The sequence below is a fragment of the Gopherus evgoodei genome, chromosome 17 (genome assembly GCF_007399415.2).
Source record: "Gopherus evgoodei ecotype Sinaloan lineage chromosome 17, rGopEvg1_v1.p, whole genome shotgun sequence".
Lineage (NCBI taxonomy): Eukaryota > Metazoa > Chordata > Testudines > Testudinidae > Gopherus > Gopherus evgoodei.
The window spans coordinates 20,000,400-20,013,518 of record NC_044338.1 but is presented as its reverse complement, the minus strand read 5'-3'; the positions used below and the strand labels follow the sequence as shown (position 1 = coordinate 20,013,518).

The 13,119-nt window shown below is 45.4% G+C and overlaps 1 protein-coding gene across 4 annotated transcripts in view; it reads left to right on the top strand.

The window, feature by feature from the left end:
* The window catches only part of AP2B1 (adaptor related protein complex 2 subunit beta 1), a 99,407-nt gene that overhangs the window by 51,081 nt on the left and 35,207 nt on the right, over positions 1-13,119 (top strand). For 2 of the 4 annotated variants that reach the window (XM_030537087.1, XM_030537088.1), the window contains 4 exons: positions 4,597-4,617; positions 8,936-8,977; positions 9,896-10,042; positions 11,875-12,020. In XM_030537087.1, the coding sequence (XP_030392947.1) occupies positions 4,597-4,617; positions 8,936-8,977; positions 9,896-10,042; positions 11,875-12,020 (356 nt within the window). The remainder of the gene's footprint in view (positions 1-4,596; positions 4,618-8,935; positions 8,978-9,895; positions 10,043-11,874; positions 12,021-13,119) is intronic. The other 2 variants (XM_030537089.1, XM_030537090.1) reach the window with 2 other exon arrangements.

Genomic DNA, 13,119 nt, shown 5'->3' with positions numbered 1-13,119 from the left:
ATGGTCACCTGTGTGAGTTACAGGCACAGTGCTAGAGCGACCTTCCGCATGGAGCTTCTCCCAAACACTTACTAGTGATGTGCCGCTGCAGCTGATGTCCCTGTTGTGTTTTCTCCCTCTCTGGGATACGTACAAGTGACTCTCCTCCTGGTCTATCCCAGGCTTCCCTCTCTGCTCTCCTTTCTTTAAACTAACCTGTTTCTGTCTGTGTGTTGTTTTGGATGTGAGAGACAGAGCACGTTCTGTGTGTGCATAGGTACAGGTACGTGCATTTAACCTCTCTCAGGCCACGTGTCTTTAGCAAGGCCCTGCAGCCCGAAGTGCAGAGTGGGTAGATAGTGGCCTGACAGAGGTTAAATGCCCCAAGCAGATCTGTGTCTGTAAGTTAACTGATCTGTCCATATTACAAACCCCTCTTGATCATTGTGGAGAGAAATGGCCCAGCAAATGTCCAAACTCGTATATGGTGAAACCCATATCCGTGGCTGTGACTAATGAGAATGCACTGGTAAGTGAATGACTAGAATGGGACATTTTTTATTTTAGACTGCTGGCCGAATCCCTCAGCTAACTAAGGCTGTTCTTTAGCTAAAGGGCCGGGCATTAATCTGATTAGGTTAAGATGTTGCTCTCAACATTGCCCATTGCAGAAGTAGTGCCTTCACCAAATGCAAGCTTTCTATGGAGAGGGTGTTCCACTTCAGAGGGATATGCTCAGTACGCAGAAAAACAAGACACGAAAGACCCAGCAAGACTGATGCAGAGAAGAAACAACCCGATGAGCGAGTTTCACTGCAAATTGCCATTTATATTTTCATTTTTTTTAACAGATTGATTTCTTTTCCAGGCATTTGAATGGTGACAAGATTGTGCAAAACTTGATATGCAGCAAATTAATACTGTGCACTTCACTGAATTCCTCCCTCAGCTTTGCTAGGCCTTGTCTCTTATGGCATGTGAGACTTCCAGCCATTTGATAGGTTAATTTCTTTCACAAGTAACTTGTATTTTATCTAAATAGCGAGTTACAGTGTAACAGATCAATATGTAGATATAGTGTTGCCCATACGTAGAGGGAGTGTGCTCAGGGCATGTTATAAATGAAAAACATAAATTAAAAAATACCAAGTCTGTAAGAGGAGCAGCCAGAGTTTATCCCATGAACCCGATGTGAGCTATTTAGTGATTAGAGCCAGCGCTGGGAGGCAGGAAACTTAGGTTCTGCTGCCTGCACTCTGTACAAATCACATGCAGTCTTCCAGTTCCTGGCTGTTTGCTAACGAGGCCCTTGGTAAGATGGAGCTTGGATACTGCAGCTGTAATGACAGTCGTTATTCCTTACAAATTGTTCCTGTGTTATGGTTTTGCTTTGAAAAGCTGCCTAATGTCAGATATTCTTGTTGAACAAACAAGCAACAAGACATGATAGGTAATGTGATCCTCTTCATTGAACAGAAGCTGTTGTATGACAAGTCACTTTTCACCACCAGGGCAGTAAACCTGTCAGAATGGACAGTTTGTCTATTCGGTAAAGAATTTTCTAATCACCCATCTACCACAAAGTTATTGGCACAAGCCTGGCAGCCAGTCATACTGATTGATGCCCAGAATTCTGGAGCTGCGTAATAAGCACTGAATGTACAGACTTCCTGCAATCCCTTCCTGAAGCGCCATGTCTTGGCAGACTTGGGTGAGAGTCCGTTTCAGGTGCATCCGCTCAGCTTTATGATGTGATTAGACTCAATGCCACTCAGTCTCACTTGATGGCAGAGGTGATCTCTAAATGAATGACTCAGCCTCCTGGCACCCCATGGTTTTCTGCAAGGTGATGTTAACACCGTTGGACTTAGTTTTGTGTGACTAATGCCTGCGGTGCCTCCAGTTTGCCTTGGAAGCAGCATCATGTTCTGCTGTGTGATTGTTGAGCACGATCCTTTGCGCTGGCAGATCACAAATGCTGGTTAGCAGCAGCCACTGAATGTTTCCAGTCCTTCAGCATCAACAGTCATCTGCCCATCCATGTCCCATCTGTGCTTGGCAGCTGGGAAATTCAGGGCGCCTGGCATTATGTGCATACCCAGCTGGCTAGTTTCAGATGACTGTGTTCCTTAAAAAAAAAAAAAAAAAAAAAAAAAAAAAAATCGCCTTGTCAGTAATTTAGTTTTAAAGAGTTAAACCATTTTATTATTTTACACACATCTGCTCTAATTGGTTTAATGCTTCTAGCTTTGTCTGTATTTTGGCTCTGTTAGAGCAGGGACCTCATCTAACGGTTAAAACCCTGGAATAGGAGTCAGTCCTTGGGTGCTCGGTTCTGTTCCTGGCTCTGCAACTGACTTGCTTGGTGACCGTGAGAAAGTAATTTAAACTTACCCGTGCCTCAGTTCTACAAAAGGGGGGTGATAATTGCCAATTTCCCAGGGCTCTTGTAAGGCATAGTTCATAGAATCATAGGACTGAAAGGAACCTCGAGAGGTCATCTAATCCAGTCCCCTGCACTCATGGCAGGACTAAGTATTATCTACCATCCCTAAGAGGTATTTGTCTAACCTGCTCTTAAAAACCTCCAACGATGGAGATTCCACAACCTCCCGGGGCAATTTATTCCAGTGCTTAACCACCCTGACAGGAAGTTTTTACTGATGTCCAACCTAAACCTCCCATTGCTTCTTGTCCTCTCCTCAGAGGTTAAAAAAATGGCCCAAATTTGGTGATGAACTGGGCACACCACAAAGGGCACATACTTGATGGGGTTTTAGGAGAGTTAAGAGCATGTTTGTGGATCAGTGCTGGGATGGAAAGGAGCTCTGGTGCCTGGCTGAGTTCCTGTATGATTGTTTAATGCTGCTGGGGTTATGTTAAATTGAGCGTTGTGGTACCTTGAGCTTTTTATGGGCACCTCCGTTTACTATTTAAATCAAAATAAATAGCTAATAAATAGTTTTGAGATCCTCTGATGGAGACGCTCCTAAGGGACGAAGTAATATGGCAATAAGTGCTACTGAAATCAATGGTCCTTCCTTTGTGGTGTTCGTGTGACAGCTCCATTAGCAGTGTACTGTCCTGGTTGTGCACTGACATAACCGTTCACACAAGAGGAGAGCTCTGTCTTTCTGCCGGCCCCCAGATCTTGTTGGTCAGAAAAGTGCACACAGAAGAGAGTCCATTAGCTTGCGTATTGAAAATGCCCACGTGTGAACCAAAGAAAAGAGGTTGCAAATTGAAGTGTGTCTAACAGTTTCAAGGAGGTCTATGGATGCAGCACACACACAAATCCCTTTGCAACTAAGACCATGCCTGAAATGAAATTAGCCCAAATCAATCCTCATACTGGCAACAGTTTGCATCTCAGCTGTTTAGACAACCAAATCCAATTGATGCTATTCGGAAAATGCTTTGTTTTCCTTGCTGTTAGATAGATTCAAATTGTGCAAGTTCTTAGTACCATAACATTTTCATCTAACTCCCTGAACCATGACAGCGTATTTAGATGAATAAAATCACGTGTCTCCTGTTAGCCTGCAAATTAAATAAGGATCCACGTACTACATAGCCGCATTGACAGATCTAGCAATCCTATGGCCAAGGACGATTCAGTTTTTGGGCCCCGGTGGTTGCAGCTCCTGACAATAACTCTGTCCCTTCTCACTCTGCACCTGGACTGGATTCTCGGTATACCTCATGTCACATTGCAGATGTGACTGTGGGAGCCTGTAATCCATGTATATTGCACAGACATCTTCGCTTTCTGTCCTTACAGAGCACTGTTAAAACACAAATAAGGGCTGGAGTGTCACGTGGCAGTGCCGGCATTGCCGTGCAAGTCAGTGTAACTGCTTGCAGTGGAATAAAATTGCAGGGCCAGTTGCTCTTTAACTGCAGAGCATCAGCAGCGTCATCCGAGCCAGTTAACATAAAGCAGAGACGTTGCAGTTGTTCGAGGTTCAGGGCTATTATTGCTGCTGTCTGCAGGTCTGGCATTTTCCTCTAGTTTGCACTGGCTTCTAGGATATTACAGTGGTGGGACCATCTGTATGACTAGGCAGATATAATTGAAGGCAATCCTTGCTATATCCAGTTATCTCTGGCTTCCTGCTTGCCGCTCTCCTTCTCCTAAATGGCTGCTCTGGGGGAAGTACTTCAGTCATGGCAAAGGAGCTCCTGTTTCTGGCAATGTGACCTTCAGGACAATGCTAGGCTGCCAATCCTGAAAGTTGTCCAAGCTATTTGCAGCTGCTTGTGATCAAGTCTCCGGTCCCCAGAGATGGTCACCCATGATCCTAAGGGCGGTGGTTGTTTACCATCCTACCGAAATAGTAAGAATTTGTCAGACTGGGCAGGGCAGGGTGTTCTGTAATCCAGTTCTTTTCTAATCTGAGCATTCTGCTGGTGGGTCTGTCTTTAACTGTCTGCACCTGTGTAGCATGGGGTGCATTGTGATTCCTGCTAAGGATGGCTGACCAGTTAGACACCTGCTCTTAAAATGAATGGAAATGGTTAACAGATGCTGCCAGCTCTCCAGGGAATTTGTTCAGCATTGCTTTACACTTGACTAATATCTGCTTCTTTCCTTCTGCATTCTGCTTGTCGCTGCAGATGGGAGAGGACACTCAATGGGTAATTGATTCCTGTTCTAGCTGTCTGCCTCCTTTCTCTTCGTTACTCATACACATCACTGTTATCACCTTCTCCATCTTTTGAGTTCATATTAAAATACCCTCCTCCCACCCAGCGGAGGGAGCAGACAGGCTGGAATGGTGGTCTCTAAACTGGAGACGTTTGTAGATACCTTGCAAAGATGGAGGAAGAGGAAGCAGTATCAAGCCAACAAGTGGTCTAGTTGAGACTGATCTTCGTGTGCATAGGGTGTCCTGGGCTCAGTTGGGAACCTGTTGCATTTATGCTGCATCAATCATAATTTAAAGCAGGAGTGTCACAGTTTCCCTCTCCAGCACACTGTATAGGCAGCGGTGCCTCTGCCGAAGAGAACTCGGGCTATGTCTGCACAACGAGGTAGGGGGTGTGATCCCTCTGCTTGTGTACACATCGCAGCGTAACTGTGGTAGCAGCAGCAGAGGCATCTCTCAGCCATGCTATGGATGCCGGTGTCAGGCGCAAGTATGTGTACGTGAGCCGGGGAATTACAGCTCTGGGTCAGAGTAGGGCATCACCTTTGTCTGTTCTAGGGCCTCCGGGTCTCTGGGCTGGCACAGCAGTTGGCATATTATGCATCAGCTGAGTTTTGTCCCATGCATATGAACCAATGGAGACAGAGGCCTTTGCATTGCTGTGCAGAGAACCTTTAAAGTGGGTTGAGAGAGACTCAGAGGCTAGGTCAAAGCTACTTCTGTCTGGAAGGACATGGCCAGGAGGCAGCAACTCAAGGGGAATGAAAGCAAATGTTTAAGGAGCGGTAAGGGAAATTCTCTAGGCCAGAAGCCTGTCCTCACATTTTCTTGGCCCTCAGCAATGAGAAATAGGTGTTCCTGCTCCCCTCTCTCTCAGGCCTCCGTAGTCCATGCAGGACATATCTCTTCACCACCACTGGAAGGAAGACTGCCTTTAATCCAGCTCCTTCCCTTCAACCAGTCTGGCATGGATGACCCCTACCAAGAATTATGTTCCCACGACATAGTTCTCGGGGTCAGGGACTGCACCGGGATGTTTTGGAAAGGCGTCTGTGCCTGCTCTAATAAAAAACCGTAAATCTGGAGTTCCTTCAAAGAGGAGACTGCAGCTGGGGGCTCCTGATATTTAAGCTCTGTGCTTTGTACGATCTCTCTCTGAGATTTCCCACTGCACTCGCAGACTGTCGGCGCATAGCGCAATTGCCAACGTTACAAAGAATTGATTGCTGTCTTTCAAGCTTGAATTTCGAGCCTGTGGCTTTCCAAGATGAGCTGACTAAGAAATTGATAAAAAGCTGATAAACATCTTTCAGTTATGCAGAATTATTCCCAATCATTTGCATAGTACTTTATATAAGATCTTTGCTGCATGGTGAGAGTGTTTGGGGTTTTTTTTATTTTTCTTTCATCAGACAAGGGCTCCAGCAACCTCACTCTCCTGCAATAACACTTAGAAATGAGTCTGTTATGACCAGGTCTTGAAGTTTTTCCTTCCATTTGTTCTGTTTGTTTTTTTCCCCTGGACTTTGCTGCTTTTTGATATAGAGTGCAGAGCTGGCTGACACCTACAAGCAAGAATATAAAGTGAGAGAAGGTGTAATAGTTACATGTCATTAAGTGGCAAGCCAGTCCTAATGCAGAAGTGATCAGGTCTTTTCTTCTATGATATGGCTCCGACTGAGAGAGCTGTTTGAATAGCAGTCCCCTGCTGTGTCAGACGGGCGTATTCGAATGGTAAAGAACTCGGCAGCCAGAAGATTAATAAACCCCATTTACAAGCTCAGTATTAATCGGCGCACACGGTTACACCACAGTGCTGGCGTTCTGGGTCTTTCACTGCTCCTCTCATTTCAGACTAGAATCATTCACCTCGTCTGTTGTCTCTGACATAAACCGGGAGAAGTGATCACTTGAGCCCTGCACACTTGTAGGCTGAAAAAGAATGGAGCTCCATGCTGCTTCCTGTGAATGCCAGCAGTTCTCTCTCCTTACGCGAAGCATCGAGGTCTGTGTCTGGAAAGCAGTTGCTGCAATGTGGGGGCATTAGAGCTCAAGGGAAAGAGGGCCTGGAGGATTGTGCTGCAGTGTCGCAGACCTGGGTTTTGGAGTGATTTTGGTGGAAGCTTCATGAGACAAGGCGTGCTTAGATTTTCTGGCCGGGAGTGAGGCTAGTGCAATTTTGCAGTGTTCTTTAAGGCCCCTTTAGCAGTAGGGAGCATTGTGTATTTAGAGCTAGGTGGCTACTGTGGGGAATGGAAGGATATACCCAAGAGAGGTAGGGGGGCTGGAACAGTTTGTACAGTGGGGGTGCTGAGAGCCGTTGAACCAAACTAAACCGTGTATATGATGGAATCCACTTCAAGCCAGAGAGTGGGGCAGCTCCCCTAGTTCCAGTACCTATGAAAAGAGGGGAAACCCAGAGCAACGAAGGGGTGGGTAAAAGCCAGATGATTTCAGGCGGCCGTGCTGTCATCCAATAGGGCCTTGCCTTTGACTTGAAAAAGGCCTCCAAGCTTGTTCCCAAGCCAACGTATTTGTATCCGCTGTGGAAAAAAACAATTGGTTAATATGCCATCTGTTGGCCAATTTAAAATACAAACACACACTCGCCATGAGAGCTGCCAGAAAGTGGGGCCGTGATGGCCAAGAACAAGTGCCATGTGGTGGGAACGGGATGTACATGAGACCTGCAGATTCTGAGCTTGCACAGCTCCAGGACCTGCTCTGGGCCATGTTGTTGCACTTCATTCTCCTCCTCCATGAGCACGGGAGCAAGCACACATGGATCTTTGATTATCTTGTTTGTCAAATAGCCCCACATACCTCTGGGCCAAACTTAGCAGCAGAGCCTTCCATATGACATTCTGTGTTGTCCCAGCAAGCCAACCCTTCCCCCTGTGATTGTCACTTCATTTTTCCACGTACACTCTTGTTCTTTTCGGTGGTGGTCTGTCTTTGTCGTCAGCGCGTGTGTCTTGTGTCTTATGTGTGATTGGAAAACTGTATGGTGAGATATTTAGCACTGCCCTGTTAGCAAAAGCTTGTGATCTAAGATAAGCCTGCAAAATGAGGCTCTACGATAGATATTCAGTATGGATCAACATTGCCTCATTATTTATAAATATTGATGGAATTGAGAAATGCGCAATGCAGGAGCACTGCAATACCAATAGTATTACTTGTTACCTGTGTTCAGGTAGATTCCCCCTGGGATCACAAGTTTTGGTCACCTCTGGTGACCCCAGCACTGAATTTTCTCTTGAAAATCCAGAAATTGTATCATGGGCTTTACCCCTTTCAGACAAACAATCTTAACCTTTTTCACGGGAAGTTCATGGTAAGCTTAAAGAGCACAGGAAGACTTAAAGGTAAACTGGAAAGGCATGGTGATCCAGCGGGGAAGGACAGCAGAAATGAAATAATTTGGAATTAGGTGGTTCTAAGAGGAGCGCGTTGAACAATTTTAGCTACCCCAAAGGGCAGCGTGGTAGCTTCAAGAAGATCATTATTAAAATACTGGATTACTTTGTTCTCTAAAGTCAGGTCTCTTATCGCTGTAGAGCAGGCCCTAACAGACCACTGGGAGCTCTTCCGTTTTCAATATGGGGTAACTGAGCTCTGAGGGAAAGCATGTATTTCTGATCTTGCACGAGCAGTGGTCACACTGGAAGTCCACATCCCTCTCCCTTCCTCCTCCCTGGATATTAAAATTAGTCGCATATTAAAAGGATACAGCTGAGATGTGTTTAAATAATTGTGAAGTCTTTTGCTTTTTCTGCACTCTAGAAACTACTCCCTAGAACCTTAAAGCTTGTCAGTTTTATCTTCCATCATGGTTACCCCTACTGGGTTTTGCAGAGCTGCTCGAGACTGCTGGTAGCTGACATGGGTTTCATGGAAAAGCACTGGTGCGTGAAACACTTGAAGAATTGCACAGACTTTGCAAAATAAATGATAGGTCAGAGATTGGATTGGCTTTTGAATTGATCAGCCTTCAAAGTGCTCCTTTTTTTTTTTAAGATGTGGACTCAGTCCCAGTGGGACGATGGATTGAAACGTGTTTATCTGAAACATTACAAGGGGTTAGTTTATCCACCAGCTGCTTCTCTAAGCGGCTTTATTAGCATGAGAAACTCCCACCATATGTGCTTTCACAACACAGTGTTCATCTGTCCTGTGCATGGTGAGTGCATGCGATGTGTTTGCAGCGGTTCAATTGAGTGAACTGCAAACTCTATTCTTGGCATCCAATACCTAGTTCAAATGAACTCTGCCTTTCTCTTCTCTCTTTCCTTTCTCTCTTTCAGCTTGGCAGTGACCTTGGCGGGGGCATTGGAGGAAGTCCGGCAGTAAGTGCCATCAATTTTTTTCCAGTAAAAAAAGCTCCCCCTAATATAATAAATCTGATATAATCTTTCCCCCACACACTGCTGCTTTACTAAACCACTGTGTTTGTGAAAACAGATGGCTTTCACCACAGTGAATGGTAGCGGATCCTTCAAATTGTTTGGGTCCCCAGGTGAGTTCTTCGGAGCTGGAGCTGCCATCTCTGGAGAGAGAGTCCCCCTCTCCTGACTCTGAAGAGCGAAAGGAGGCAGAGCTATTGTCTTCATTAGAATGGCCCTGGTCTCCTGCTGTTAATAACTAAGTCCTTCAGGGAAATAACCCAACTTCTATAGCAGAGGCTTTCCGTTCCTGGCAAGCAAATGGGACTAGATCCCCAATCTGCAGAAGAGTGAACCATTTTTGATCGTGGGACTAAGAATAGAGAGCGCTCCTGCTCTGCTGGGATAGCATGACCCTCTGCACCCACCTGTATCATGGCTCCGCCACAATTTTTGGATATGCAAAATCCTTTGGTATGAATTCAGTGCAATCATGGCAATTAGCAGGAGAAAGGAAAAGGATTTAGATTATCTTGTCCTTTCGCCAGTCATATGCAGTCTTGTTCCCTAAAGTGTGTCCTCTTGAGCCTAGAGGTCTTATTTTTTTTTTTTTTTCCTGCATATAGACTAAGGGGTGGGGGGCGGGAAGGCTACTGGGGTTTCAAGGATATCATGTGGTTAAGGTGACAGCAAAGATTGCAGGGATTAGTCTCCAAGAGCATTGGAATACAAATGCATTATTTAGCACTCTTGATAATTCAGCAGGGAAGCTGTAAAGTGCTTTAAAATATTCAGGATATTGCCCAAATTCATGCCTTATTTAATAAGCAGCATTCTACATGTGCATTGTTCACCACTACCCTTTATTCCTAACTCTTGCAGGTGGGTCAGACCTTCATCCCATCCTCTGTGCCTGCGACTTTTGCCCCTTCACCCACCCCCGCTGTGGTTAGCAGTGGACTCAACGACCTGTTCGACCTCTCTACTGGTATCGGCATGGTGCCCGGGGGATACGTGGCTCCGAAATCTGTACGTAAGAGAAACGTCGGTTCAGTACGTTGTTCACCAATGATACAGCTTAGGCAACATAGAGATAACAAAGCTGTTCAGTTGTCCCCTTCATGCTCTTTGGAGATATGAGATGGACTCCATGAGCTGTGTTCCATTAGGTATATCTTACGTTTCCCCCAGAGCGACAGCGATTGTTGAAGGACAAATCTAACCAGCTCTAGACTTCCGTTTTCAGCATTTCCCTACTATTGCCAGAAAGGTAATGTTACTGTAAGGAAGGGTTTGTGGGAGCTGCAAAAATTTGGACTTTGCCACTTTCCCCATTGGGCAGCTACTAACTAGATGCCCTGTAGCAGGATTTCAAGATTTCACCCCACTGGGCCAACCATTCGTGCTGATCAATAAACAGAAAATCCACTTGTATGAGGGGAGTCCTGTTTACGAGGGATTAAAATAAATGGGTGGTTGGAGTGAGCACCGTGTTAGTGTGTGCCCTGGGTTTGCACCTGATTGTAGAAGAGAAAGATGGTGAAAGCACTGACTGAACTGTTATTTTTATTGGTGATCCTTCAATATCAGCAGAACTTGGTCCTGCTAACAGGGCTTTGGCCAAGCTAGAATAGCCAATGTGAAGCTAGGTCTATGGGGAACGCATGCCATTTCAGAGCAGCTGTTTGAATGTGGCATTTAGTTTTTCCATGCCCTGGGGGTCACTGAAGGATGGAGTTCTTCCTTGTGGTACCAGTGTGTTCACCTTTTCCTGTTTGGAGCTGCCACTTATTAAAACCTTTGTTAATCTCAGTGAATAACCACTAATTATTGTTTACAATAATATAAAACCCATGTGCATAAACTGCTCTGTCCCTTATGCCAAGCTTCGAGCATTTGGCTGCTTGCTGGTACTATGCCAAATGAAAGATCCTCTACAGAGGTCCCACCAAGTATCAAGTTAAAAACAACTCTCCGCTGCTCAACCAATCACATTTCCATTCAGCATTCTCCACAAAGCACGTCTGCCTAGATGTGCTGTCAAACCAAATCCTGAGCATAATGAAGTGGTTTAACTTTGTGCGAAACATTATAATCGCACAGCGAGCTGGCCTTCCTTCAAAAGCTCGTTGTGTTCAAAACAGCATTGCTCTTCGGCCGTATCACCAGGATGAACAAAAACACCCAGGTATGCCACACTCTCAAAGTCTCCATCAGTGTGTGAAGTGTTGCATGCCCTGACGCTACCTGGCACTGGCTGCTAGGCCATTCCAGATATTCATAGATTTACAGATTGAGCCAGATCTGGGAATTTCACTACGTGAGGCCTGGTGTGACACCATCAACCATGGTTACTCTGTCTGGTGCCACAGTCTTCATTAGTCTGTTTGCGCTGATGATCATGATTCCCCCACAAAGGTTCGTCAGGAACAGATAAGAGCACCAGCCCCGTGATTGTACTTAGTTCAGTCTTCAGGATTATCCCAACACATTCCCTGAAGGAATGTTCCTTTTCAAGAGACAAGTCAGTCCTGGACGCCAGCCCCCTTCCATTTCTGTGCACATTGGTGTTATCGAATGTTTCAGCGCTCCGACAGGAGCTTTGTTAACTAATAGAGTTTTATCAATGGAAAAGGAGCATTAGGTGTGGTATTGCTAGTTGGTCAGCCTGATGGTTTTAGATTCCTTTGCTCCATATGCAGTGTACTCTGTCAGCGTCTATGTGCTTATGGACACTGTAACAGTTGCTGAATGAATGGATTGCGTGACTCAGGGCCTTTCTTTCAAATGTTTAAAAACTCCATAGGGTTTCTCCAAGCTGGGCTGGGCTGGTGCTGAGCAGATCTTGTGTTGTATTTCAGGTTTGGCTGCCGGCAGTGAAGGCTAAAGGCCTGGAGATCTCTGGGACATTCACTCACAGGCAGGGACACATCTACATGGAGATGAACTTCACCAATAAGGCTTTGCAGCACATGACTGACTTTGCAATTCAGTTTAATAAGAACAGGTAAGAAACCCACATGTCCTTGGTAGATAGGTGGCAAGGTCCTAGAAAGGGCTTCTTGCTCAGTTTCCCAGTTCTAGACATGGGCATGAGTGACCTGTGGTTCCCCGCCTGCTGCTCATTAACTTCTAGGGCACAATTTTCATTGGCATTGTGGGATTTAAAACAAATCCAGACACACGCATGGGCTCTTTCATTGGCTGCATACTGTAAGTCCCAAACCACTAAATAGGATTAAACTCACCTTCTTGATCTATACAATTAGTCATCTGCGGGCTACCGTTGGCCCCTTGCTAACTAAATCATCTTCCATTTACCGGCTGAACAGCATATGAAGGGTTAAAAGATAAGAAAGGCAAACAACTGTTCTAAAACTTCCACTGAAAACATTCCTAGATCGACGGTAATACAGTGAAAAAATTAATGATTTGTCATTCAAACCTCTTCAGTTTATGGTATCGTTCATTACCTGTACTTTTTACCCATGGGTGCAGGCCACCATCTCAGTGAGAGTCAAAGTGTAGCCCGCATCTTGGCGTGATTTCTCTGCATCACCTCGTCTACATGCAGTCAGGGCAAGCACTGTGTATATATTCTATCTAGAGTCCAAGGCTGCTTTGTTAGGTTAAATGCTGGAGGTGGCAAACTTTTTTGAGAAGCTCATAGCTGCTGTGTGGATTTTCAAGAGTGTTCTGTGTTGGCCCAGCAGTTCTCCCCATGCGGTCAATAGTAAAACTTCTGTTGGTTTCAGAAGAAGCAGAGTTAAGTTAGGCGTTGAAAACTGCACCCTGTGTGTCTAGTAACCATAGCATGTGCGTCTGACGCACTCATCCACCCGAAAATGAGTTCATCTCCAGGCAAAGCCACAGAACAGCCCGTAGTGACCCAGCTGAGGCTCTAACTGGCTTAGTTGAGTGTATAGAGACGGGGAAATGTTACCTCTTAGTTAGTAGGACGCAGTCGGGCTGTGACCACCTGAAGTCATTTGTTACTTCTACCTGCTCTGGGGTAGATCTGTAAGGAACTATTTTAAAGAGACAAACAAGCCCCGATGTACATGTATATTTCGGTCCTGAGAGCGAATGCTTAATATGATGTGCTG